Source organism: Coloeus monedula (assembly GCF_965178545.1).
Source record: "Coloeus monedula genome assembly, chromosome: 3".
NCBI classification, from domain to species: domain Eukaryota; kingdom Metazoa; phylum Chordata; class Aves; order Passeriformes; family Corvidae; genus Coloeus; species Coloeus monedula.
This window is the reverse complement of record NC_138783.1, coordinates 54,111,609-54,139,451: the sequence shown is the minus strand read 5'-3', so window position 1 is coordinate 54,139,451 and position 27,843 is coordinate 54,111,609. Positions and strand designations below refer to the sequence as shown.

At 38.8% G+C, this 27,843-nt stretch overlaps 2 protein-coding genes across 5 annotated transcripts in view; one reads left to right on the top strand and one right to left on the bottom strand.

The window, feature by feature from the left end:
* Window positions 1-2,887: 2,887 nt before the first annotated feature.
* On the top strand, window positions 2,888-19,907 carry SERPINE3 (serpin family E member 3; the record flags this gene model as incomplete). The annotated part of the gene is made up of 8 exons (XM_082277817.1): window positions 2,888-3,146; window positions 7,383-7,610; window positions 8,011-8,208; window positions 12,620-12,818; window positions 13,866-13,966; window positions 16,035-16,121; window positions 17,747-17,830; window positions 19,864-19,907. 8 exons carry the CDS (start codon window positions 2,888-2,890, stop codon window positions 19,905-19,907), a joined length of 1,200 nt encoding a protein of 399 aa, XP_082133943.1.
* Window positions 19,908-21,475: 1,568 nt separating this feature from the next.
* Window positions 21,476-27,843, bottom strand: part of INTS6 (integrator complex subunit 6) — a 40,802-nt gene continuing 34,434 nt past the window's right edge. For all 4 annotated transcript variants that reach the window (XM_082278397.1, XM_082278399.1, XM_082278400.1 and 1 more), the window contains 5 exons: window positions 27,440-27,582; window positions 26,566-26,800; window positions 25,486-25,857; window positions 24,945-25,038; window positions 21,476-22,028 (listed from right to left, as the gene is read on the bottom strand). In XM_082278397.1, coding sequence (XP_082134523.1) covers window positions 21,935-22,028; window positions 24,945-25,038; window positions 25,486-25,857; window positions 26,566-26,800; window positions 27,440-27,582 — 938 coding nt within the window. In that variant the 3' untranslated portion in view covers window positions 21,476-21,934. The remainder of the gene's footprint in view (window positions 22,029-24,944; window positions 25,039-25,485; window positions 25,858-26,565; window positions 26,801-27,439; window positions 27,583-27,843) is intronic.

Genomic DNA, 27,843 nt, shown 5'->3' with positions numbered 1-27,843 from the left:
CTACACTTATTTTTTAGCCACAGCGAGTTTCACTGATTCTTACTTCTTTCTTACTTCACTTCCTCCTATCTTTATCATCATTCACCAGTGGATTTATTTTCTATTCATTATATGTGAAGCACATTTCTTATTTCCCATGCTTTGAACAGTGTTGATCCAGTTTTAGTTTACGTAAGTCCTTTCTGCTTGTCTGCAAACATTGTTTTGGCTGCTAAGATTCCTCCACAGCTTTCCTTTCCTAAAACGTTTGCAGAGAGAGAAGATTTGAAACAAACACTCTAATTTCTAAGTCTCCTTTGCTATGAGACAACACCTAGAACACTTTTTTCCCTTTCCTGCTGAAACTATGCTGTCTTCCACAACATTTTTACTTGGTCTAATTTTCAATTATGTCCTCCGTAAATACATATCCCAAATCTGAATAACAACATTTTTGCAAAGTGGGAATTGAATGTTATTTTTTGACAGGAATGCCTAAAACCTTCAGGGTCTTCCCATCTTTCTTTTAAATCTTAATAAATCCACAGGAGAGTATCAAGCAGGACACAGGGGAACTGTCTTTTCAGGTCCAGAGCCTCCGGGAACACCACATTAAATCCAGCTGTACAGTCCTCACCAGTGACCAGAGTTAATTTATCTGTTGACAGCTCTGAGCCCTTCGAGAAATCACTTGGTGGGCTCTGTTCCATTCCCTCTGAATACATCTCCACTCCAGTGGAAACTTTTAGTGATAACTTCAGCAGAGAGGTCTTCATTCAGCCAAACCCCTAAGCCCAAATGCCATTTTCAGCATGAAAACACTGCCATTGAAATCTGTGTCAAAACTACGTCTCTGCCTGTTGTACCAGACTGTGACTGACCAAGCTCTTGCACTTCATCAGTCCTGGCAGGAATGAGGTCTAAATCCCAAGATGCTGAAACAGACCCCAATATCTGCATCTATTCTGGCATATTCTCCAAACAGCAGGAAGAGACAAACAGCAGAAGAAGAGGCCCATGGCTTCATTCTCACTTGGGCCCTAATTCCATTGTGTGGCAGTTCCTTCCCTGCTAAGAGTAAAACAGTAGCACCTAAACTATTGCTTAATTGTAATGACCTCTTTCCCAATGTCTTCTTTCCCACTTGAAACAAGAATGTATGTTGTGAAATAGCCAAGTGTATACATAACATCAAACTCTGGGAAAATCAATAAGCTGCAGTTTTACACCAATTTTTAAGCCCAATCCTCCTTACGTTAGGTGGCATTGTGAAGCTGTGAGGCTGAATCTGTGAATATGATGGGCAGAATTTGATCCCATCACATGAAGAAAGCCATGAACAGCTGCAGCTGCTTTTAAAGCAGTCACAACCCCAGCTCTTCTGCTTCTGGTCCATTCAAAGCAGCTCCTTCCTCATTCACTCTCCTTCAAGCACAGCACTTGGTTTCTTTCCTTCTGGAAACTAAAGAGTGAGAGAAAACCTTGCTATTTTGGATGGCATTAATTAAAAAAAAAGGAAATAAAGACATTTTAATTCATGGGATTTCTGAATAAGGTTTCAAAGTGGGGGTAAAAAGTAGCTGTGTGCCTGGTACACAGAGAGCCCTTTCTCTTCCCCTTTGTGGCAGAGGAATCAATGGAATTCATATAAAAGGAGGAGGGGGGTGGGAAGAGAGATAGGAGATGCCTTGCTCGGTACCAGCAGGTCACAAGTCTCATGAGGCTCGAGCAGGGCTTGCAAGGAAGTTGCTGACCCTATCTCCATGTGTACCTTTTTGTTCCTTGCCTTGGATTTGCTGGTCAGTGGCATGCTGCTTTGCCTGGCTCTCCATAGAGCTTGTAGCCTACAGGAATTTGGACAGAGTGGTACAGACATCGCCGACAGAGACTCTGATCACTGACTATCCCTTTAAATGCAGTCTCATGACTTAGTCTTTGCTCCACTACCTATTAAAGAAGGAGACAAGACGCTCATAGGCAGCTTCCATTCAGGCACCCAGAAGGACACAGAAAGGCAAGACAATTTAACAGAGCTAACTGTGAGTAAATACAAAGCATTAGAGGTGCTCTCTAGAGCAAAGGGCATGGAGAAAGATTTGTAGGAAATCCTGAGGTGAAAGAAGGTGCAGTAATTTTTAAAATACACTTGCATACAATCTTCAAAAGGTGAAATTCTGTAAGGAAAACTATTCTGTCATTTTAGCATTATTCCTTTAAATATGAATCTAAGTGTCTCTTAATATAACGGTGACCAATGCTTGATTTCCCATAAAAATCCGATGCCGTGATTTTGTGCTGCAAGCACTGGAGCCTTTTGCAAATACAACCTTTTCTTTCGCTGGGGTAAATTTCATGGAAGGAATATTGGTGGGGGGCAGAGGGGGGAATTTGAAGCCAGCCTTTTGTAAACTTGGATCTAAAGCCCAGCTTGGAGACTCCAATTAGATTTCTGTACCTCACAAGGGGTGGCCTTCCTTCTCGGAGTGCTGAGTGTGACCCCCTTTCTGCTAGGGACAGAAAGCTGTGGGTGCTCAGCAGCATGGAGACTGCACTGACGTGTCCCATCACGTGTGCAGGTAGCTAATTTTTAACCAAGGGGCTGCGTGTCTCCATGCTCTGTAATGGCAAACCATCTTAGAAACCACAGCATTCTGGAAAATCCAATTCTTTTCAGTCAACGAGTCATCAGCATGACCATACATATTTCTTTTCTTTCTTTTTTTTTTTAAATGACAATAGATACTGAGTAGACCTGGACAAGTACTTTGACAGTGATCATTACTATTGCAAGTGATATCTCAACACTGATGGAGAGTTCCTCTGCCAGCTCAGACTATTGCTTTTCTAAATACATCTGTGTCATCGATTGCAGGTATTAACTGGTGGAGACTGTTCCCAGCTCATCTTCATGTTGCCGATTTTATTCTCTGCATTTATCCTGTCTGCTTGCTGCTTAACCAAAGGGAACTGCATCTCCTATGATGAGCTGAAAGAGCTGAAGACTGAATTTGCCATCAGTCTCTACCAGCACGTGTCTGAAGCAGAGAACAGAACCAATCTGGTAGTCTCCCCAGCAAGCGTGGCTGTTTCTTTGGAGCTGCTGCAGTTTGGAGCTCAAGGAAATACCTTTATGGAGCTGCAAGATGCCCTAGGATACAGCATTCATGGTAATGTACTTAAAAAAATACTTATTGTTTTGCATTTTGCAACAAATTCACAGCTTTACTAAGGTGACAGGAATTGTACACATCATACTAAACTTCTACTTTCTGTCTCACTGCAAGATGTAGTTTTCTCCATCTTTGATAGCCAGGTATCAGATGGACAAAGGAAACTCAAGGGGGTATTTGATACACAGGTTATTATTCCTCTTTTTTTCTGAATCAGTACTTACTCTCTTATGACACGAAATACAGCTACATCTAGAAAAGCTACTTCCATGAATAGCAGAATTGCTCCAGGTTTCCCAGAAGCCCATCGTGTCCACTGTGTCCTGGTCTCCTTTGTGTGTTCTGAAAAGAGGTGCCAGGCAAAGAACAGTCGTTTTCTCTCCTATCCCACTAACAAATTTTATGAAACCTGTAGAAGCTGAATTATCTTTAAGATTATTCTAATGTTATTACAACTGGCCAAAAAGATGAAAAGTTATCAGAAGGAGACTGGTAGACAGACATTTACATTGACAGATGGATAGTGCAATTGCATCTTTCTCTGAAAGCAGGCTAAAATATAAAACTCACTGGGAATTTGGAAGGGATATGGGAAAGACAGATGTCTTTAAAGCCAGCATTAAGTCAGTTGAATTTAAGGATGCTGTTTTCATTTTAACTCTGGATTATCCTACCATCTCGAATCACATGTCAAAAACTATTTTACATTATGGGCAGAATGTTTATGAAAAGCAGATGACTGCCTCATCCTCAAAATTTGCAGCTTACATTCAATACTTACGTATAGAGATAACACTGCTGTTTCTCAGCACAAAATTTACGTTCAGGGTATGAAGACTGAAACCCACAGTAATTTCATCGTCCTGTGGTGTAACCTGCCTCAGCCACCACACAGTTCTGTACAGCATTGATATTCAACACCACCACAGCAGTGAGAGCTAACCCTGGCTGATCCATACAGATACAGCTGCATGTACTGACACAGGGACAGTGCATCTAAATTATGAGCAGCTGATAAAATGAAGTCTTGCCTATTGGACTCCTATTTCTACAAATTCAGTTCCTAAACAACATTAATTCATGCAAGGATTATACCTTGCTTGACACTTCTGGTCATTAGGGGTTCAGTTGTTATGAAAGGACCTTACAGAGTAACATTTCAAAGTGAAATTCAAGCACAGATCTCCACAGAAAATATAACAAAGAGAAGTGCAGGGCTTGTTAATGACCTGCTAGCACTTTTATGCTCTCTTCTTCTCATGTGGCACATCATGGCAAGCAGACAATTTTCTCCATTTTAGCTGTCTGTGGCACAAACCACATGAGCTTTGGCTTTCAGTAATATTAATGCATGAATGTGATAATAAAGTAGTATGGGATCTATTGTTATTGGTTATAACTGTATTTCCAGTAATGGGGAAGGAAACCCTTCCTCAAATAGTCTAAATCAAATAAATACATTAAATACTTAGACGAAATTTCCTATAAGATGAATAAACCCAAATTGTATACGTAGGCATATGTCATAAGTTTTCTTTCTTCCAATAGATGTTTGCATTAATGTTTCTATTGGTCTGCCCTAAAAAGGATATGGTTAAAACCTTAGCAGGCTGAAAACAATGAAAAGATTGATGGCTCATTCACTGTTCACAGAGAATCTGCTCTTACTTGCACTTGTAATCTTCTTTCAATGTTTGGAAAATTTGTTCACCTTTATTCTAGTACTAACAAAAACAGTATAACAATGTATAATGGGATGTATCTGTAGACAGCCCAGGCAAAATTACATGCTTTATAATTCTTTCTTCTTGCTGTTTTATTTAATTAACAATAGAGTATTTTAGAGCAATTTTGAGCTGTTTTCCAGGTAAGAATTTGGGACTTTGGTGAGCTAAGCACTTTGGTGAATTTACAAGCTTGGGATACCACTCCTCACATTCACATCTGCTTCCAATTTGCCATCTTTGACTTCTCACATCTTCCAGAGAACTCGCCAAGTGCTCCCATACTAGTGCAAAACACACAAGAGTAATACTTTACACCTCAGACCATGCCACTTTTCTAGACAACCATTCAAAGAGTTCCATATTTTATCCCTTGAAGAGGAACAAAACTAAATTTTAATATCAAACTTCCAAAAGGTGATGAGTCTTCCTGCAGCTTATTAAAGCAGCACTATTAGGTCAGAAAACACACACTGGATTCTCAGGTGGTGGAAATTGATAAATTGAAACTCTCATTTACCCCATGAAGAATATGAACCAATGCAGTGAAAGTCTCCTGATGACCTGTCTGGGAGCTGGGAGCTCATGGCAATCCTGCCCTTGACTTGAGCCTCTTGACTTGATCAACCTGGGACAGGTTGGTCCAGGTAGCATTGACTTCCCTGATTTTCAGCCCCAAAACCCCTCTGTCCCAGGTGACAGTCCTGTCTGACCACCCTCCATCTCTGCCTACACCCACAGGTGACAAGAGAAACTGAATGGTCACTCCCATTGCCACTCTTAAAATAGAGATTGCCAACCAGCCCATGATGGTGAGCTCAGCTGTGAGCATGGGGCAACAGACACCTGTGAGCTGCCCAGGGCACTCCAGGGCTTCCAGCTGAGGCAGAGGAGCACCTGAGCCAAGTAGAGAAGCAAGGGACACCATACTGACCCTCCCTTTGAGATGGAGGCCAGCAATTCATATATAGCAGTGAGCTACTGAGGTTTCACACAGAAACTGGGGCACCAGGTGGGGAAATCAGAAAGGTCCTGGTGGTCCCACAGACAAGTCTTGCTGAAGAAAAGCAGTGCTCCAGACATTCCCCAGTCCTCATGAAAACTTAGCTATAGAAGGAGGAACCTGTTGAAAATGCTTTAAAGGCAAGTAGCAATCTCAACAAGACTTTTATTACGCAGATGTAAGAAGGACTCCTCCAAAACACAACAAGAGAGACATGAAAGGGGCTGAACCACAAACACAGGAATTTTGAGAATATTTGACACAGAGTCCATAAACATTGTTCCGACAGGGTGAGAGGCCCAGGTCTCAGGAAGTCACTTTGGCATGAGCCATTCCATCAGAAATCACTGCAATGAGCAGAATAATGGCTGCTAAATTACCCTTCAAGAGAGTCCATGGGAAATTTTTTTATTTTAAAAACATGAGATTCTCTAAGTTTGCAGGACTTGGGTTCCTTCTGGGCCCACACCTCAACCCTACATCCATCACAGAAGCTACCACTGCTGAACTACAATGAGCTTTCCAGAAACAGGAGACCAGGGCACCATTCAATTCTTTTCATTAGTAGACAGCAAACTAGAGAATAGATTATTGAATTTTGGAATGACATCAAGCTTGTAACTGCTACAAGCATTTTGGAAGACCAGAATGGTATTTAATAGGATCCTGGAAAATCAGGTTAATGTGTGAACTGAATAGGATACAATTCAGTAAGGACAAGTGCAAAATTCTACATTTAGAAGGAATAACCAGTCATTTGAGTTGGGGAACCATGAATCAAAGAGTAGGGGTTTTAGGAAAGGATCTGAGGAATCTTAAGAATTAAAAAAAATAATAATATTGAATGGAAAATATAATTGTACTCAAAAAACAAAAGCCCACTCTTGTGGGCTGTATAAATAAAAGAGTCACTTGTAAGACATGAAGCAACCTATCAGCTCAGTTCAGGATTGCCAGGGCTCGTCAGCAATCCTGGGCCAGTTTGGGTCACCATTCTTCAAGAAATCAAACAACATCTAAGGGCCAAGGGTGGCAGAGGAGCCATCAGGGAAATGCCTTTCCTGGAATAGGTGGATAACATCAGGAGAAGGAGATAGAGATGTTGTGGCATTGGCAGCTCAGCCAGCCATGGACAGAGGCACTAGACCTCACTGATGGGAATTTAGAGAGTGCTCAAGAAAGAATAAATACCTATGCACTGTTAAGAACTGTGTCTGCACAGAGCTGTGAGCCTGGTGTGAGATCAGCCACTTGACACATCTGCACTGCAGTGGTTTCTACAGACACATGAAGAGAGGCTGCCAAGGCCCAGTGCATCACCACCTTTGGCAGCAGCGCTTGACAGCAATACCCCATAAAGTCAAGGGTGCTCCAGTTGTTACAGGGCTTGAACAATCAGAGGACACCAGTGTCAGCACTGGAACTGAGAGCTGCAGAGCTGTGGGGCAATCTCTGCTATCCTTAGCCTCAGCACAACTATTGCAGTTTCTCTCTCTTGCCTGGCAGATCGAAGCGTGCAGGATTTCCTGCACACGGTGGATGAAGCAGTGGCTGACTCCATCCAAGGCACAGTGGTCCAGCTGGGATGCTCCCTCTTTGTGGACGTGGGTGTGCAGCTCTTGCCCGACTTCACTGAGCGCGCTGCACGCTGGGCCAACAGCAGCCTGCTGCAAACCAACCTCACTGACCCCAACACAACCCACATACAGGAATGGATCACCACTGACCCTGCAGGTAACATAGGGACCCACAAAAATGGTTGTACATGAATGAAATGTAAAATAAGAATAATGGGAGAAATTCCATTTAAGCAAGCATACAGTTTTTTGCCACAATTAGTGTTGTCCAAACCAAGGCTGAAAGCCAGGAAACCTAATTCTTAACACTCATTTGTAATGTGAAGAAAGAGCTGGAATAGGTCTGAATCTATGAGCAGTGTCAAGCTGGAAAACCACTTGGCCTTGTTCTGATTATTTTAAAAAGGCAATCCTTTGCAGTGTTCTCAGTTTTAATGAGGAACAGTCAAATTCCCCTTGGACCATATTTATTGCTTTACTTAGTCACATAGGCCTGGCCTTTAGGCCTGGGCATGTAGGACTGCCTGTGTCCCCCTCCCTTTCTCTTTTCCATGCAGATGGGAATGTGCGTGGGATGACATTGGAGAGCGCTGGGTCGTCGCTCAGCCAGGTCACCCTGGTGAGCACCCTATACTTCAGAAGCATGTGGCAAAAGAAGTTTTCCTTTATGGATACCCAGATGTTGCCTTTTACCACACCAGAAGGCTTGACCCTGAAAGTGCCTACCATGCACCACACAGCTGAAGTTAACTATGGTAACTGTCCTTGATCCATATTTGATCAACTGTACCACATGGAACAGATTTATTTAATTTCCACAGATACCACACTAAGACGTGTTATTTTCCCAACTTGAAGAAGTCACAGAAGAAGTCCCATCAAATGAAGAGACCATCCAGGTGACCAAATTGACTCCTCATAATCCCAGGCAATCATGAAACAGATCCTGGGTTCAAAATGGTTCCTAAAATATCTACTGTCCTTGTCCCATCCCTCACAGACCAACACCTCCCAGTACTCCATAACAAACTTGCAAGCTGTAGGAAAATATCAAAAGGCACCAATGTAATGTGCCGGGAGAAAGAGAGATGAGAGACTGAGAGTACTGCAATATACAAAGTCCTTTACAATAGCATGGAGCTGGTTAAATAAAGCTGGCTAGGAAGGGGGTACTGTAGGAAGCACATTTGACCTCATGACAGAGGGGCAATTAAGACTAGAACGATATTAAGCCCCTACCAATTTGATTTGTTGGATGAATAAGAAATTTCCTGGCCCCTCAGCCTAATCACTGTCCCTTGAATGTGTGAGTACCAGAGGGAGCAGAGTATAACCAGGAGCACCAGCACGGCAGACCTGTAGCTCTGGTCACAGCCTGTCTCCAAGGCTTTAGGGAAAAACTGCAGATCTTCAGGGACAAATTCTGCAAGAAAAAGGGGAGAAATTCTTATGTCACTTGTACTAAATCAGTGGATGATCTCAGCACGAGCTTAAAACAGTATTAATATAGGTAAAACTTGTATTTGTATAATATATGAATACAGTGTAGGCTACATTGAAAAGGCTTGGTGTATGTGGGTTGCTGACAGAAGGACTCATGTTGCAGGCTTAATTTTCTGCCACCATGAGTTATGCCAGTTAGCTATACAATCTCTTCCAAAACATAAAAAGCTCCTTTCCCTCCTGCTCTAAATTTCAGAACTGCACTTGGGTAAAAATCTTTCCATTTCCAAATCTAAATCTTTTCAAGACAAATTTGTATCTTAACATCATGCCTGCTTTATCCTTTAAGTTAAATAATTTCTCTTCAGTTTTGATATTTACTCCCAAATTAATTGCAAGTCACCAAGCTTTCTCTCAATTTTCTGTTAGCTAAGATGAAGATGCCAGGCTCTTCTAAACTATTCAAAAACCAAATGCTCCAAATTCTCTACTAGTTCTTTTTTGCACTTTTCCAATTTAAATTAGTCTTTCTAGAAAATAAATGACCAGAAATGTACACAAAACTTCTAATGAGGGCATACACATGCTTGATAAAATGTTTTCACCATTTCTATGTCTTGCTAAAAATACCTTGCATAGTGTATTGCAGAACCAGCTCGGGGCAGTTACTCAAGGTTGGCCCCACCTGGACCTTTTTCCTTTTGGCACTTTTTTCCTAGGTAAATCAAGGGGAGGGAAATCTCCAGAGGTATATAACTTTTTTTGTGTGTTTTTGAACCATCAGTTGACGTCCACCGCTCCAATCTTCATGGCAGTCTCACTGTTTGTCTTTTATAGAAGTCTTGAGTGTTGACAACGCTTAGGAAAGCTGCTAGTGACCCTTTTCAACCTGGGAGCCCCTCTTTTACCTTTGCTCATTGTGGTTCTCCCTTCAAGTGGCTGCTTGCTGCCTTGCTTTTCTTGTTCTAAGTGCCACCACTTCTACCTGTATATAGTGGCACAGTGAAACCGTGTTTAATGTTTTAGTTAAAACTAGATGGCTCGATCTATGCCTTTCTATCAAAGTAGTTATTAAGCCAAAAAAGTTTATAGTTTTTTTTGCTAGTCTATGTGATATTTCAATTGATCCCACTTTCTATTTCCCTCTGCAACCTGATCATTCTTTTCTCCAGAGTAAGCCCTAAAACTTCTCAAAGACAGACCTAAAGTTTCCCAGATTGCCTTCTTTCTCTTACAAATGTACTCCTGTTTTCTAGTCACGGGAAACAACTGAGACCTCAGGCTATTAAAAACCTTTGCTGACTCATTTGCAATTCCACATCCAAGTTCTTCTCATATTTGGGATGGTGATCATTCAGGCCCCAGATTATTAAATGAGAGAAGGCAGGGGGCTACCAGTGCTTATGCAAGTAGATAGCTCAGGTAAAGCCAGTGACCAGGAATTCCACACCTGAGCTGCATTGTCTGACCATATATTTGCCCCAGAGTCCTTGCAAACTTGATGTGAAATCATTTGTTGTGCTCTTCTGACCACTTGCCTAAACATAGACTCCATCCTATCATCCTTAAGTAGGTAGCTAAAGCACTAAATTTTTGCACAGAAGAGGAAAATTAGAAAAATATTTGGATCACCTTTCCTCCTGCCTGAAATGTGTGAGCTCTCTGCAGCTGGAGAGACTTTTGAGGAAAGCCGAAATAGAGGGATTATTTAAAATTTGCTGGTTGTCAGATTTGATTGGGCCAATTCAATCTCTGTCTCTAAAAAATCCAGAAACATTTCTAACAAATCACTTTAAAATTAATGCAAAAGACTGGTTCAGTACAACTAAACAGAGGACTGAGATAACTTTCCTTCATTATTAAATGCTAGCAGCTGTCTCCCACCAGGATCCAAAACACAGAGTGAGAAAGATAAGATGTGGCCTGTTATCAATTGCACCATTTACAACATTGTTTATCCTTTTAACATTGCCATGCAGAACAAACCAGCCTGGGGACAAGTAAGACTGCTCTAAGAAAATGTCAACATTACTGTTCACACACACTTCTTAAACACCACAACTATTTTACATATTCATTTTTCCAAGCAATTTGTTAAGAACATCTGAATTCTAATTTAGCATATGTGTAATCCTTATGGGATGCTCAAAATCAGTTCAAGCAAGGAACACTAAATGTTCTGACTCAATAATTATCTAAAGTCTTTGGTTTTCTTTCTAATTGATAAAGAAGGACTGTATAACCTTTGTGCAGAATGTGCTGACTTCAAAATATCAGCATGCCTACAAATTAAACCACTCATGTCCAGTGCATTGCAAATATAAATCTTCCTTGCTTGTCCATTAGAAACCAGAACATCTTTTTCCAGCAAATGATCCACATGCTGGGAGTTGGTTTTAACAGAGCAATTCTCTCTCTATGTTGCAAGGCAGGAGGGCTCATCTAAGAGTCCAAAATTTAATCTAGCAGAACAATCAACACATAATGAATACTATCTAGTCCATATCTACAAAACTAACAAACACTGTACACTAAATATTTGAGACAACCTAGAGCTACGCATTTATTGCCAAATATTCAGATATTATGAACACAAGCTGTCTATATACAGTTATTTACAACCCCCGACTCAGAGAGTGTGAGCATCTACCCTTGAAGATACAATTGCTACACCTGGGTGAAGGAGAAGTAGATTTAATATTTTGGATGGCCTGCAGTAAAGGCAGTAAGGCTTTCATCTGCGCCTTGTAGTTAAGTTACATTTAACTCCTGGCCCACTAGCTATTGCTGAGTGTTCCTGAAATGCTACCTATTGGATTCTCAGATGAAAAAATAAGGAAGCAAAATTGTGACAGCTGAATCTGTTCTACTGTATAACAGAGTCCATTAGAAATGCCTGGATTAACTGCTCTTTGGAATGTGGGATGAAAATGGTACTTTTAAATGGCTGTTACAAATTGCTGTAAAACTAAATGCAAGTTTGGAAGCTCTCCAACTTTTACTTTTGAGACTACTTTTTGCAACGTTCATCTGATTGTGAGGGGTCTCTGCGCCTGGATTTTCAAAAGTTATAAATTTGGTGCTTAAATAAAAAAGAAATAATTAGTTCATGTTTAAATAAGCATATGCTAGCTCTTGTGTAATAGAACTATTTGTTTCTTGAAATAAGGTTAAAATTGATTTTTAAAGGTAGTAAAGATGGAAACATGAGCCAAAGTAGGTTTCAATTAATTAAGTAGGACACTCTGCTTTCTGTTTTTGTAATTCCTGTCTACTGTAGTAAAATTTTACTGAAAAATATTATAAAATTGTAAGTTTATTCAAAGAACATACATTGTGGGAAGAGTCATCACAGTTGCTGTCATTGCCTTGGTAGTCTTGGGTTTTTTGTCCCCAAACTCTGTGTAAGGTTGACAGCTGTTCATATGAAAAAGTAATAAAATATCCATGCTCTGCTGAGGTGGTGCTTCAGGTACCATGAGTGGCATTAGAACTGCTCTGCCAAGATATCTGTCTCTGACACACTCAGCTCTGTTCAGATGAGACTGCTGTGAGTTAACAGCAACCTGAGCTGGCTACAGGAGCCCTGGCGCTGGAGACCACTCCTTCCACCCCACCACAGCTGTTCTGAACTGTCTGCTGACCACAGCAAGGATTGTGGGTTCAGGGGTTTTTTTTCCCCACTTGAATGATGAAATAAAATCTCTCTTTGCCCACCCAAAGGTCAGTTCCAGACTGCAGCTCTGGAGGCTTTCAGCGTGGTCGAGTTACCCTACCTGGGGGAGAAACTCAGCATGTTCCTAGTGCTTCCCAGCCACAAAAGAGCACCTTTGTCCCAGATTGAGTCTCACCTTTCTGCCAAAACCATAACCTTCTGGGCCAACAGCTTGAAGAGAACAAAGATGGACATTTTTCTGCCTAGGTAAGCAAGGTTAGCAGAACGGATTCACTACTTCAGCTGTCAGAATTCCGTGCAACAGTGCTGACACGAGCAGCGTGTGAGCAAAATCAAATTACATGCTTTTGGTTTCATTATTCATCACATGATCAGAGATGCTCTAACCCTTTCTTAAACCACAAAGAGGTGAGCCAGGAATGACAGGACTTTCTAGTTATACCCTGTACTGTTTTAAAAAAACCTAAGTATTTCTGTTGATCCTACAGCTTTTACTTACAATTTGTTTGGGGTATAAATCCTTTAAGGATCTAAAACAGAGAAATGCTGGTGAGCCTTTCCCACACTTATTTTTCTCTTAGCTTAAGGAAGAATAAATATATAACCTTGTAAATACATGCTATTTCTATCTTTTTAAACTTTTCAGAATACTAAAAAAGCACTGGACAAAGAGCTTGGCCTCCCTCCAGCAGCCATAACCACCTTTCCATGCACAAAGCAGGTTTCAGTCATCCATTTTCCACTTTAGTCAGTTGTTTTAGCAAACACCTATGCTGGAGATATTTTCCATCTACTCCTATGACATTGCATAGCAGGAGGAATGAGGTGCAGAAGGCCTTGTGTGGCTGTATCTACTATACAGATCGGCAAGGAAGGGCTTCATTACACCTCTCCTACAATGCATTCATCACATTAACAAAGGACTGAAAAACAGTTTGTACATTAGTATTTGTTTTCTTTAAGCTAATTTTAGGGAAATGTTTCCAAGGGCCATTTGCTACAGCAAAAAAAAAAATATTAGAAAGAGAACACTTTGGGAAAATGCAGAATTCACATGTCAAGAAGACTTAATAGCAATCTGATTGCAACAGAGGGATTCCTTCTGTTAATGTCTTCAGGGGTAGGTGAGCTGCTTTTCTGCAAGTACACTTAATCAGACAATGCACTGGGCTCAAACAGGAAGAGATGGATGAAATGCAAAGGCTTGAAATAAATTGTGTCTGTTAACGCCTTTTAATTCTACAAAACTCTACAAATCCTGCATTTAAATAAAGTCTATCATATTAATTTCAGGTTCAGTATCCGAAGCCTTTTTGACCTAAAGACAGCTTTTTCTGCCTTGGGAATTAGAGATGCATTTGATCCCATCACTGCTAATTTTAAAGGCATTTCAGGTAAGAGGCTTGACTGAATACAAAATGATCCTTGACCCAATAGTTGTAAACTCTTACATTTGAATGATTTGTTAGACCTGGGTCTTCTGAAGTGATTGTGCTTTGTTATCTGTGAAACTCTAAAGCACAATTCACGCTCAACTGCAATTGTATTTTGAGCTGTTCTGTAGGAAAGTGGAACCTGAAAAAGACAGGTTTGATTTTGGTCTTGAACTTACTTTTTTCTTCTCTTTAAGATTAAAACCGTCAACACAGCATAGGCCTGGAAAAATGCCTATTTATTCAGAAATTTAGGATGCTTTAGTAAAACTTGCATTCCTATTTGTGTTTTTAAATAGTTATTTAACAGCGAGGGATGCTGGTCCAACAAGTCTATATTCCAACTCCTGCCACTGCAAAGAATACTGGTTTATGCCCAGGCTATATTGTCTTGCTAATCCAGTAATCAGTATACAAAGTTATGCTTTCCCTTTGCTAAGATACTGCTCTTATGATTAAATTCTTGGGTTTGGTACACTGAAATTCTTCTGCTCCCTGGAAAATTTGTCCCCATTTAATATTAAACACAAAAAAAAGAACCCAAATTATCTATTCTTTTTCTTTTGACTCCTTCCAGCAACAAAATATTTCAACTTAGTAATTTCTGCTCACAGTAAAGACTTGGAGTGGTAGCTGCCCAGCAAGCAGCTCACATTCTTGTGCATGTGAGTGAATAAATGAAATCGCTCCAATTCAGACAAACCTGCTTTTAAAGAAAAGTTGCTTTCCTGGGATGAACCTCAGAAAGCACATTATTCATGGAGTTTTTAATGCTGCTTTTAAAAGTGAACATAGCAACGTTCTGTTGCAATATAGATCTCAGACTGCACATAGATGCACATTAAAATAATTTGTTACTGGCCACTGCTGCTTTGCTTATTGCAAACAAATGTTAATATACTGATAAACTACACAAGGATGTATTTTATAAAGTTAATATCTATATTTAAATAACATAAATACTTCTGGGAAATTAATTCCATAAACAATAACATTTAGCAGCTTCCTTCCTATGTTCACAACTCCGTGGCTTTTGGCATACAGGATAAAGCTTGTAGAAGTATTTGATCCTGCCCTGGCAGGGTTATGGAACAAAGGATATGCTGAGACCCTTCTCAGTTCTGTTCTTCTGTGTCATAGGAGTAGAGTTCTAGGTAGCCTAAGAGTTGTGTAAGGCAGAGTTCACAAGCAAAATGTATCTTAACCAATAGATACAGTTGAAAAAAAAAATAGGTAAGTTTTCATTTCCTCTTCTGTAAGAAGCAGAAGCATAATCTTCAGAATATTTACTCTCAGATCATGTTTAGCAAACAAAAGTGTTACTTCATTTCAGACCTGGAATAGCTTTTTTTATACCTGAAAGCATCTATTTTTTTTTTCTCAAAAATGTGTAAGATTTATCTACTTTTTAAAATTCTGCCTCTCTGTAGTTTTGTCCTGCATGCTTCCATCCCAGTTTTTCTGATGGGACAAAATTAAGACAAGGAGATAAAATGCTCTTTTAGCATTCCTTTGATTTCACTTACATGTTGGACTTGAACCTTGAGTTCAGACAAGAAAGAAAAAACTCTCAACCTTCCCATTTTCTGCCCTCTGCACTCAGCTGGAGAGAAGCAGACTTGCAACACTCTCCTCACTATCTTTCTGAAATTAATTCTTTTCCAAGATTCATTTTATGTCACAGTCCCATGGTTTCTTCCTGAAGAGCAGTTTTTCTACAATTTCCTTTCCAAGGGTTCTTCGGTTCTCTGATTGTCCTCACACTGTTAATCAAAGTTTCTATTCTCACCATGTAACCTTGCCTTCCACCACAACCTGGAGACCTCTCAAACTAGTAACTCCCATTCAGCATCTAATCCACTGTTATGCACATAGTGGGAAAATGGTCAAAGATGGCTGAAATACCTAATAGTTATATGATCCTTAGATTCTGCAGGGGACAAAAAGGTAAAAGCATTCTGATTATTTTTAAAAAATATGCTCACAATGAAATGCAGAAAATAACTTATTAATTTTTGGGGTTTTGCAGAGCAAGATAGCCTTTATATTTCAGAAGCTATTCACAAAGCAGAGATTGAAGTAACAGAAGATGGTACAAAGGCATCGGGAGCTACAGGTAAAACAAATATTCAAACTTCTCACTTCTGGAGTTTATCACTACAAAACCAACTACTAGTCTTTTATTTAAAACAAAAGAACCAACCACTGTAGCATTTATATGTATGCCTAACAAACTTTTATATTTAACATACTTCCATTTTACCTTTCTAATTATTCGTAAGAACTTTTAATTTTTTACGTCCAACTAAGGTGTAATGGCTCAAATGAAAAACCAACTTTGCAAGTCCAGAGAAAATCTGGTACTGCACCAATGATAGATGTACTTCACATCACAAATGCTGGTGGTCCTTGGCTGGGGACCAGGACACTCTACCACTTCTCCTTGCTCCCAGGAAGGAATTCAAGAGGCATGTAGGGAGCATGGCAGTGCACCTCACTGTGGTGCCCAACCTGTTGCACATCCCCTCACTCCAACATCCCACAGTTGCAATGCCAAAAAGAACCTGAGCACACCTGAACTGATGTATTCAGTATTCCTCTAGAAACAACTCCGAATAAGACACGCATGTACATATGTGGGTGTACAGAGAACATCTGACATAACTAAGTCAAAACTGTATGGCTCTGCAGAAAGGTTAACTTTTGTAACAATTTTAATATTTTTAATTACTTTGTGGAAAGCCTCATACAAAATAAAAGCTTTTAGGTGACTTCAATTATGTACCAAAGACTAAGGGGAATAGATGTTTAGCCCCTTGAAACCAATGCCAAAACATCCCTTAACTGCAGTCGGACCAAGTTAACAAGCAGACTTTTAAAAGCATAATTACATTTATTGTTTACTTTAAAAGTTCTGGATCTAGTCCAGATGACATGATGACTTGAAACTAGGCACATTTTTTTTTTACAAGCACTAAAATAGTGCCTCTCAAACTAGTTTTACTGTCTCACTTGAATATTCAAGCTAATTTCATTGTTTTAACTGTTCAAAAAATAATCCAGATCTGGTGGATTTAGTTTGGGCGCGGGGAGGGGGGGGGGGGGGGGGATGTTGACAATGTATTCTTAACACTATATAGCTACAAAGAAGAATTCATTTAAACAAGATGTACTTCAATAATAGCTGAACCATCATAATTCTTAAAAACTCTTTATTTAGTCTAATAATTAACCCACAACCAGAGAGAGGAAAGACAGTCATAAACTGAGTTGAGGATACTTAGGGTTTTTTGAGAGCTCTGACAAGAGAAATTCCAGGATGACATAGGTATTTCTCTGCTGCTTGTCTCCCATTTGGATAAGGAACTACCTTTGTGTCTTGTTTATCTTTTCCACCAGAACAGCATAGCTAGGAATTGGCTAACAGGTGAGGCAATAGCATGGTATGACTTCAGCAGTTAGGGATGTAATGACAACAAAAATTACTTTTGATATCCAACTCCGCGCAGACTCCATTCAGCATTGAAATATGCACAAATCACTGGCATGTAGTCTCACAACTCTTGACTTGTTAATTCTGCCAGACTGACTTCACTGTTGGATAAAGTTGTTGTTTTCAGTCTTAAAGCAGAGGAGCAACTCAATAGTCAAGGTACTAACCATCAGACCTTGAGGGCACTGTACAGAAGACAGAAAGAAAACAGATGCATTTGAATGATTTTTTTCTTTGTTGCATTACAGCAATGGTCTTATTAAAAAGATCTCGAACACCTATTTTCAAAGCAGACCGACCTTTCATGTTTTTCCTGAGACAAGCTAATACAGGTATGCATGCTCTTCCTTTCAGGAAGAGAATCCCTCACAAGCAGCACTGAAATCAATACAAACAGCATGCTGTTCTTTAGTCCAGGAAACTTCAACAGCCATGGAAACAGTGGGGTTTGGGGTTTTAAAGCATAATTTCCTTAAAAAGAACGTGTAATAGTCATAGAAGTCAAGGAAGCCAGATTAGCCTCTTCTTTGGACGAGCAGTATGTGCTCAAAAAATTTCTATCAAAATTATAGGCAACAGAAAGATCTCAGAGATGCTGAACATTCCAGCATCAGGAACTGATCTCCATAGGCAATTCAAATTACAAATGGGCTGGATCAGCTGGATTAACATCTGAAGTAGTTAAAATAGAAATTTCCCTATAAAGGAAACTTATTTGTGCCTATACTGATAGCAAACAGACTTCTGCCAAAATATGCATGTTTCTTTGCAACTGTTAACTCTTTTCTTCCAAATGGCCTTCCCTAGCCCCCAAACAAAAACCACACAAAAATCCCAAACAGAACTGCAGAGCATGTCTTAGAGTGAAGCATCACAGTGCTCCTTTAGCTTCAGTAGCAGATCATATGTCTCATTTCAGATGTCCACTCACATTAAGTTACTGCAGAATCTCTGCCAAAAGAAAACACCCCACAGCTTGCTGGCAGTAATAAAGAACTGTATTATGCACCATTTAGCAGGTACTTGCTACTCTGAAGCATCAGGCTCTCCAAGAACTCTTACCATCCTTAACAATGCAGTAATTTTACATCTGAAGTATTTTCCTAAAAATCGTTCAAACCACCAAATTTCTCTCATAACTGGGGTCACAGCCATTTAGATTTTCAGGGAACATATAGACATTTATAGGCTTCAGTAAAACACTGGGGCCTAGCACAAAGACAGGAATCATTTTCCTTATCGGCTTCCAAGCAACACACACTGTTCTCTTAGTCAGGGAATACCTGTATATGTAACATTTTGCTCTAAAAACCTGTATCTTAGATTTTTACCACAGTGCAAGCACCTAAAGAGAAAATTACTAGCTTGGTGGGGCCTTTGTTTCAAATATGCTTTGGCAATCATTACCAGTCAATGAATAAAAGTATTTTACTTGGCAAATGCAGAATTTTAAAATAAAAAGGCATTAATAATCTCACCTATGAAACTTGAGCCACAGACTCTTCAGGATTAAGAACAAACTTATTTTGGTGAATAAAATGGTCAGTTTACTATATATATATATAATTTATATAAAGAGGAAGGAAATCAGATTGTAAAATAGGATTTTTATGTGAAATATAAATATGTACCTTCAAATCAACTCAAAATCAACTATATTTCTGTAATTCAAGCTTTTTAATGGAAAAAGTGAAAACATTCAGTCATTTTGTTTGCTCAGACTTAGTGACTCAAGTTTTTGAGGTATGGAAAACTTGAAAGGGTGAACACGATCTATTTCTCATCCACCTGTCTAAAAGTGCTTAAAACTTCTATGCCTGTAAAGTTCATAATGAATCTTTATGCAGACCAAAAGCGTTCATTGCATGAATTTTCTAGCAATAGCAGAAATATCTTTTCTAAGACTTAAAATAGCATAGTCCTGCTCAAAATAATTGAAAAAGTTTAGAGTTTTTTAATCTGAAATTCAGGTTTGAGCACATTCCCTTTGGAGGGCAGGCAAGGTAACAGCAACACAAACAACCAAACACACATCCAATGAATGTGAGGCAGTCATTTCATTCTCTTCTGTAACTAAAATATAAACACAAAGCAATGAACTGAGGTTCTGTTTTGCTCAGTGTTAAGTTTCAGATTTTGTCAGGTTTCTGCTTTGGGCTACCAATTATTAGCAAAGGTGTTTTTTACCACAGAAATGTTTAAGTTATTTTAAGACAAGCATGCAATTGCAGTCAGTTTTTCCATATAAGCAATGAATGATTCTATGATCTGCTAATTCCATGCCTAATTTATGTATTCAAACCATACTACACTTTGAAAATGTGGCCCCAAAATGAAATAATGTTAATGTTGTTTTCATTTACAGGTTCAGTACTCTTTATAGGAAGAGTTACAAATCCTTCATATTAAGCATTAAACACATACTCTGACTTCTGTTCCTCTTATAATGAGCTTTCCTCCAATGAAGTTAAAGGCTACATTGTATGTATTTATTAAAACACAGTTTTAAGCATCTCACTTTTCTAAGAAAAAGCAGGCGCTAAGCCCTCCACTACCTTATTCCATTGTAGACACTGTGGAAAGTTACAGCTGTCTAGGAATCGTCAGCACCACAACTACAGCAAAGATGGTATCCAAATAAACATTTGCAAAAAAATGGAACGGGTTTAGCCTCCTAAATGTTCAACAATATGAGCCAACAGCTTCTCTTCAATTTCATCATGGTTAAAGTTAGCTTGACTGTTGCTGAGTATGTAGGTCATCTGAATGAAAGCAACCCACAAGAAAGCCTTGTAATATGTTATTTTTCAAACATGATTTTATTTCCCTGTCCTGAAGTCAAAAGCTTAAGAATAAAATTGAAATTCAATCTGACTTCAGACAGTTATAATCCAGCTGATATAGCAAGGTAACAAGCAAGCAGCAAAATGCTGTGAAAAGAAAATGAAGTTGAAAGGCTGTTTCAAAACTGACACAGAATCATAGTCATTAAGGCTGGAAAATACCTCTCAGATCATCAAGTCCAACCATTAGTCCAGCACTGCCAAGTCCACCACTAAACCAAGTCTCTAAACACTGCATCCACACATTTTTTGAACACTTCCAGGGATGGCAATTCCACCAGTTCCCAGGGCAGCCTGTTCCAGACAAAGTAAGAAGCAGAAATTCCCACTCAATGACCAAACAAATATTATTGCCAAAAAGGGTAGCAGTACTACCTTTACTACCTTTGAATTGTACATGACATAGCACGGACATTCCTGAAGAACACTGAATGCAACTAATGGCATCAAGAAAAATGGGGGAGTTTGTTCAGCATCCTGACAAAAGTTGGGAAATGGCAAGTGTTCAGCAACTTATGACACAAGCATCAGAAACCCAGGCCCACAAAGATTTTGGGTGACAACTGCAAACCACTGACTCCTATGAAAAGCATCAAATAGGACTGTTTTATTCAACTCCCACTGAATCAAACAAATCCTTCCAGATAGTCAGGGCATCCAGCACAGCTGAAATACATGGCCAGTAAAGCAGTCAGTGATATTTTGTGTCCAGGCAGCAGCACCCTCTGGCTGTTCCTGCACTTGTAAACACGTAAAATCTTCTGACACAGAAAACCTCTGTGCAGCTTTCCTCAAAGGCTGCTGACCCCTGCTTTACTGCACTGTATCCCTCAATAAAACTGCAGGTTTTGTCATGGCTGCAGATGTGCATACAGAACATCACTTTGTTATGCTGGTCACCAAAAGTGCAAAGTACATAAGATACCCTACTACAGCTGCAATTCAGCATTAGCTTTCTTTCACTCATTCTCTGATTAAGAGCAGAATATCCAGGGATACAAAACCACTCTTCATTCTCTAACATTGATACCAGAACACAGAAGCACTGGAAAGGGCAGGCAAAACAAATCATTCCAATAAAAACTGTACTCAAACCTACACAAAGATTAAAATAGAGATTTTATTGATGGAATAACAAAAGTGCTTTTCTTAAATATTTTTCAAAATACATTTATACAACTTACAATAATATATCCAAAATAACTGTATATACAAAACATTACCTTGTTTAATGTATGTGCTTTTTTTTTTTTGAAAATTACAAAGCAACTTTTTGGCAAAGTTCAACCTTAAGAGGTGATAGTTTTGAAGGTTAGATTAAGAAAAATAGAACCTGAGGGAAAGTGACACTTATGTCCATGACAAGCAAGAAGTTCTCAATTTAGTTAAATAAAAATGTTCTCGTAGTATTTTTCACATTACAAAAATAACAGAAGTGAAGAAAAAAAAACAGATGATGGATACTTCTCATCATTTTATTGAGCAGCTTCTCATTCTTTCAGGTACAGGAACTTGAGATAAGAGTGCATGTCAAAAATGAATGCAAGTAAGAACAGCAGTGCCCTGCTGTAGCTCTCTCTTGTGTGCAGTTTCTTAGCTGCTGTTGATATGGTTGACCTGATTGGATCTGCGATGGATTTCTTCCAGAAAACTCTCGAGCTGTTCTATCAGCATTCGTTTTTTAAACCTGGGTTTAAAACAAAGCATTATAATGGATGCACAGAGTAATACATGAAACATCATTGACAAAACTTTTACTGAACTCTGGAAACTTCAGTTATTACTACAGGAACAGTGCATGATGAAGATACACATACATCATATGTATATATACACTGTCTCCTAGCATTCTGGTAAACCACTAACTTGCCTTTCCACCTACTGAATACAAAACTATGTTTACTACAGTTTATTATAGCACATTGCAGAACTTCACTCAGCCCTCAGAAATCCAGGAAAAAGAGAGTTAAGAGTTTGTTGCTTCCAAAACTAAAGTTCTGAAGTACAGAAATAAAATATACATCAAAAGAACTACAATCCTGAAGCTGGAAAACAGCTTTTAGGGATTATCTGCATGCCTTCGTGATGCATTCACCAAAGTTAACAAAGTTCGTACTGGTGAAGGAACAGCCATTACACAGTGCAAAGCAGATTTCCTGACAAACAATACAAACTGAAACTTCAAGAAAGAAATTAAAGGAAAATACAGAAATTAAAGGAAAATACACACTCCATACCTCTGGAGTCTCAGTAGTTCTATTCTGTATCAACTGTATAGATTTGATCAGTAGGCCATTATGTCACCTCTGCTTACACCCCTACTTTAGGAAGTACAACTCCCTGCTATTTCCAGCTAACCCCTCCCCCTTGCAACATTTCTGCACCTTCTGACCTATGCTTTGGTAGCCATACATGTGCTCAAAGATAGGCAGCAATGAAAATATCTTGAACTACATATCAAGTTCAGTCCTATGACTTCACTAAACCCCAGCAGAAGCCTCTAGTTCCAGTCAGGCATCCTGGTCCATGTCTTTGACTTAGAGACATAGTACCTGCCCTAACTTCCAAGATCACAAGCCTCCCCACAACCCCAGCTTGACTATGGGGAAAACAAGGTCCCATTCCCAACCACTCTGTCATTGAATACCCATGCTCTGGCCCCTTACACACACATATCCCGGTTCAAAGTATCCCAGAGACACACCACACTTCAAGTACTGCTTCCCCTCCATTTTTCCTCATTGTCTCTCAAAAATTATAGCTTTTCTGCTATTGAAAGAGGAACTACAGGCCAGGCAGCTTCCAAAGGAAGCTGAAAGCTGTGGATCTTTCAGAAATCTTCTTCTCCTCTTACAACTATAGTGGATTAACCCCCAGATTTAAATGGGAACTCTTTATAAACATTAACTTCGTTGCTGAAATGATCAAGAGCTTTCCTAAGCCCATGTTCAGAGATGGCACTCCTTGCAGCAGGGAAAGAAAGCATTCCACATTTGAATTGCAATCCATGGCATTGCAAAGTCAGCTACCAGTTACCAAAACAAAACTATGTTGACAACTCTGGAGGGCCTAGAGATGTTTCCTGCAGGGAGCCTGGATTAAATGTGATAGCTTGCCTGGATTAGGAAAGAGGCAGAGAACTGCATAGTGTTTGTAGGCAGTGTTACCCAGGTGGATAAAATATTAACACTATAAAAATCTAACAAAGGAGAGAAGAGCAGGACAAAGATTAAGCTGTTCCTATACTCAAACCAATAAAAACTGAAGTTTAGCAACAGTCAACAAATAGAGTTGCCAGCCTTTTCCACCAGTAGGTACAGAAAACTATTGGTTATGGTAGGAGATGGGATTTAATTCTGATGCATCCAAGACCAACACTCAACCACTACCAAATTTTGTAGAAATGTCAACTAAAGATAGCTGGAATAAAGAGATTATGCAAGAGAAATGAGAGTTACAGGTGCTCTTAAAAGCCTAATTTTACAGGCACAAAAACTCCAGCCCCACTAAGGACTGCCACAAACTCCAAGAGCAACAGTATGGTTTTGTATGTGAATGAGGAAATATATAATCCACAAGCTATAGAACAATTCTTACAGGCAATGTAACAAGCAAAAGCACAATAAAGCAATTGTGGCTATAGGAAGAGCATGATCTATATAAATTTACATGCCCCACCAAGCTGGCAATAGAAAGCTAGAGGATTTGTATGAATGTCCAACATCCAGCATACCTTAAACTCTCAGCATGGTTTTCTCCTAAAATTAATTTGGTTTTTAATAATGAAATTTGCCTAATGCCACAGGAAAAGAACTGACTACTACAAAACAGATTAGAGAATAAGAAGCAACTATTCCTTTGAGGTTTCTGAAGTAAGCCTCAAAGTTCTGGCTATATTTACAATCCATGCAAGATCCTTGAATTACTAGTTCCCTGCAACTCAAACACTACTGGTTCTAATACATTTCTGCTTTTTTACCTCTCAGTAAGCATGTAGAAAGCTAAGTATGGACAGTCTACAGATACTGTAAAGAACAATTTCTACCAGGATCAAAACCACAGGGTTTAAATCCTTATCAACTCACTCTTCTCCAGTGAAAAGCTACCTCCATTTCCAAACTCTCAGACAGGACTACACTACCTCTGAATGAAGTATGCTGAAGAGTAGAGACATATCTTTATGAGCATACCTGGATTTAAAAACTATTTTTAAGACAAGATTTTGAGCAGATGCTGTTTCTGAAAGCCTAATTCCCAGTAATCAGCAGCTCCAATACATTTTCAAATTAGCAGTACACTCACACATGGACTTTTTAATTGGAATGTTTTTTTTAAAGTTACCTTCTCTTTCTATACCATTGTCCATCACATTTACAGGGACTTGGAAGTTACAGTTACTAACATCTTTAAGCCAAAATCTGAGGGAAAAAGGTAAGCTTTTACAAACAACACCTCAAGAAGCTTATGCATTTCTGCTCTTTCATAGGGAATTATTTACTTGTAGTGCAAAGCATTGTTTTCAAACAACTGTGTGATTGTCCAGCAGTTATACATGGCACTACATGGTGCAGTTTTGTAAGAATAATACAATTCTGTTACCTACCTTGAAGCTTCTTTAATAACGTTCTGTAAAAATATCAGTCGGGTTTGTAAGCTTCCTTGTACATGCTTCAGTAAAAAGAAGATTCTTTCATATTCTTAAAGGTCAAGAGAAAAAACCCATCAGTTATTTAAAAGATGCCTATACAGATATCTGTTGTAATAGCTTTGAGTGAAATGCAACTGACTTCATTCAGGTTTTGTAAACTTGTACCTTCTATCAACTGTAGCAATAACATCTTATTTAATGAGAAGAAACATTAAAAAAACACAGGATATTGCAGCTTAGGATATTACTAGCACCCAGCAAGTTAATTCTAGTACAGATATAAAAAACATTACTTTCATGAACACTGATAGGTATAGAAATGTTTTAATCACTCCTACAGTGATGTTTTTAGCAGATGTTTCAAAACAAATCTTTTCAGCTTTAAATTCATTTTGCTTCAGTCTCATGGTCCAGTACATTTCTAAAATAGTGATCTAACATGAATTCTTTGTTTAATTCTAATGCCAGTTTTCTGAAACAAATTTGGCATACTTACTCCTTCCTGGTTTTCGGATCTCTTTCATAATTTGTGCTCTTAGCTCTATATTAATCTCTCTGGAACTTCTGCAATGCACTGGTTTTTTCCCTTTGCTAGGTGAAGACATTGTCATGTTCTCTTCAGTACTTTGCTCTTTACTACCTGATTCCTCGTGATTCTCCAAAAACCCATCAACATTCAAATTATTCCCTAAATGTTCATGGCCTACATCCTCTGTATGAGTTGTCGGTCGATCCAATGAATTGAATGGTGAAGAGGACAGTGAAAACTCTGAATCCACAGTATTTGGAAAAACATCTGATGAAAGGGGGTCTGTAACATGATTCTCAATGACATCATCAACTCCAGCTTCGTTATTTGTTTCTGATGCTGAAAAAATAGAGATTACACTTGCCAGGTTGAAATTCTTTATCATCTGATACAAGTCAATGAGTCAGATCAGTATTAGACTCTTAAAACAGTCTACTGTACATGGCAAAAGAAAACCTGTTTGTGGATTTAACACTGAGCCCATCACTATCTCCTGGCAATTAATGACTTTTTAAAAAAAATCACAGGTATATTCTATGAAGAATGAAGTTACTATATAGACTACCAACAAAAGAAAAAATACCTGTAAAGTGTGATTTTGTGACATGGTGTCTTTCCCCCTTTAAATCAAACTGACCAAGTTTACTTTAGTACTAAACAGTGAGCAAGAGTTATACAGCCCCTCAGCTTCACACCCAGAGAAGTGATTTTACTGCACTAGAGCAAAATTCAAATTAACTTCATGCTGTGATACTACTAGAATATGTGGATTTCCAGGCAAAGGAAGAACACCCTTCTCACAGTCTACGCTGTCTGCTCAGGAGAGAGGAAATACATCGTTTATACTTGGAATTTATATGGAAGATTTCCATCTGAAGGACTATAAACTCTGTAAATAACCCCAGATGCACAGTTAAATACTTCATTTTCAAGAGGGAGGAAAAAAATTGCCATATTTGACAAATAAGCCAACAGTATTTTTTACACAAAAAAGTTTTTTCACGTAAACTAAAAAATAAATTTTAAAGATTTTGAAGATTCACTTACTTTTGTGAATAGCAATGGGTTTAACAAGGTCAGGCTGTGCTTGTGCAATTGGTGTGGGTGGCCCTTTTCCTCCAATGTGGTTATTCACAACCAGAGGAGTTTGTGGTCGCCCTCTGAGCAGGGGGGACATACAACGCCGCCTTTTCGGAATCCCTTGCATATTTGGTTCTCCAGGTCTTTTATGTTTATTTTGAGGTCCTGATACAAATTCATCTGCTTCATCTATCATCATTCCCTGTAATTAACAGGAAGAATTCTTAAGCTTCACACCATGTAATGTAAGTTACAATTAATGCTCTGGCATTATGATAATGTTTAGCATGTATAAGAGTTACATATAACATGTCATTATGTTTGGAATTCTAAATTGTTAACCAAGACCAGATAAATGTGCTTAAGGCCCTCATCCAACAGTCTGCCAAGTTAACTGAATGGGGCCATCAAACTTCCTTTTCAGTAATTGCAAAGGGACTCATATTCAATACAAGAGCTCTAAATGATATTGACAGTTTGGTCAATTCTAAGACAGATTTGGATAAAAGGGACAGTCAAGATTCTCAAAGTTATGGGAAGCTTTTTATGATGGAAGCTTGGTAAAGGATTTTTAGGTATTAGCTACAGGTAAAGGCAATTAGGTATTAGCTATACTAGAGACAAGTATTTAATTTATAATACAATTTAGAGACATAATACTGCTTTTCCAATAAAGACTTCCCTCCATAGGATACTACTGATAGAAGAACAGCTGAGACACTTTCTTGTAACCATTATTTTTACAAGTATTTGAAAGGGTTTCTCCAATAGACTACTCAAAGAACAATGTAGGCAGTAGTGCACACACAACACATTTTTAAAAAAGCTTTACAGAAGTCACCTTTTTGTCCAATTTGAATGGATTGCCAAATGTATGAAGCCTTCGTGGTTGATCAGGATCAAGTTCTCGGAGTGGAGAAGGTATTTGTTTTAGATACTCCTGGTAGTTTCCCATTTGTGCTATAGGTACACTGTGAACTTGATCTATCATAACAGAGGAGTTAATTAATAACCAGGACTGCTCACATTATGAGAATTTAGTCTATATCCATTTCATATCTGCAGTGTTCAGACTTTTACCATATGCATTAACAAAACAGCTGTGCAAAGCTCACCATTTTTCTTGCCTAAATTGGTATTTATAACACTTTTGACTTCAGGAGACTTGCTTAAATGAATCAGTACATGTCTTGTGGATTTACCATTATGACAGGAAATAAGCAATAGTTGTCATGCATGAATGTT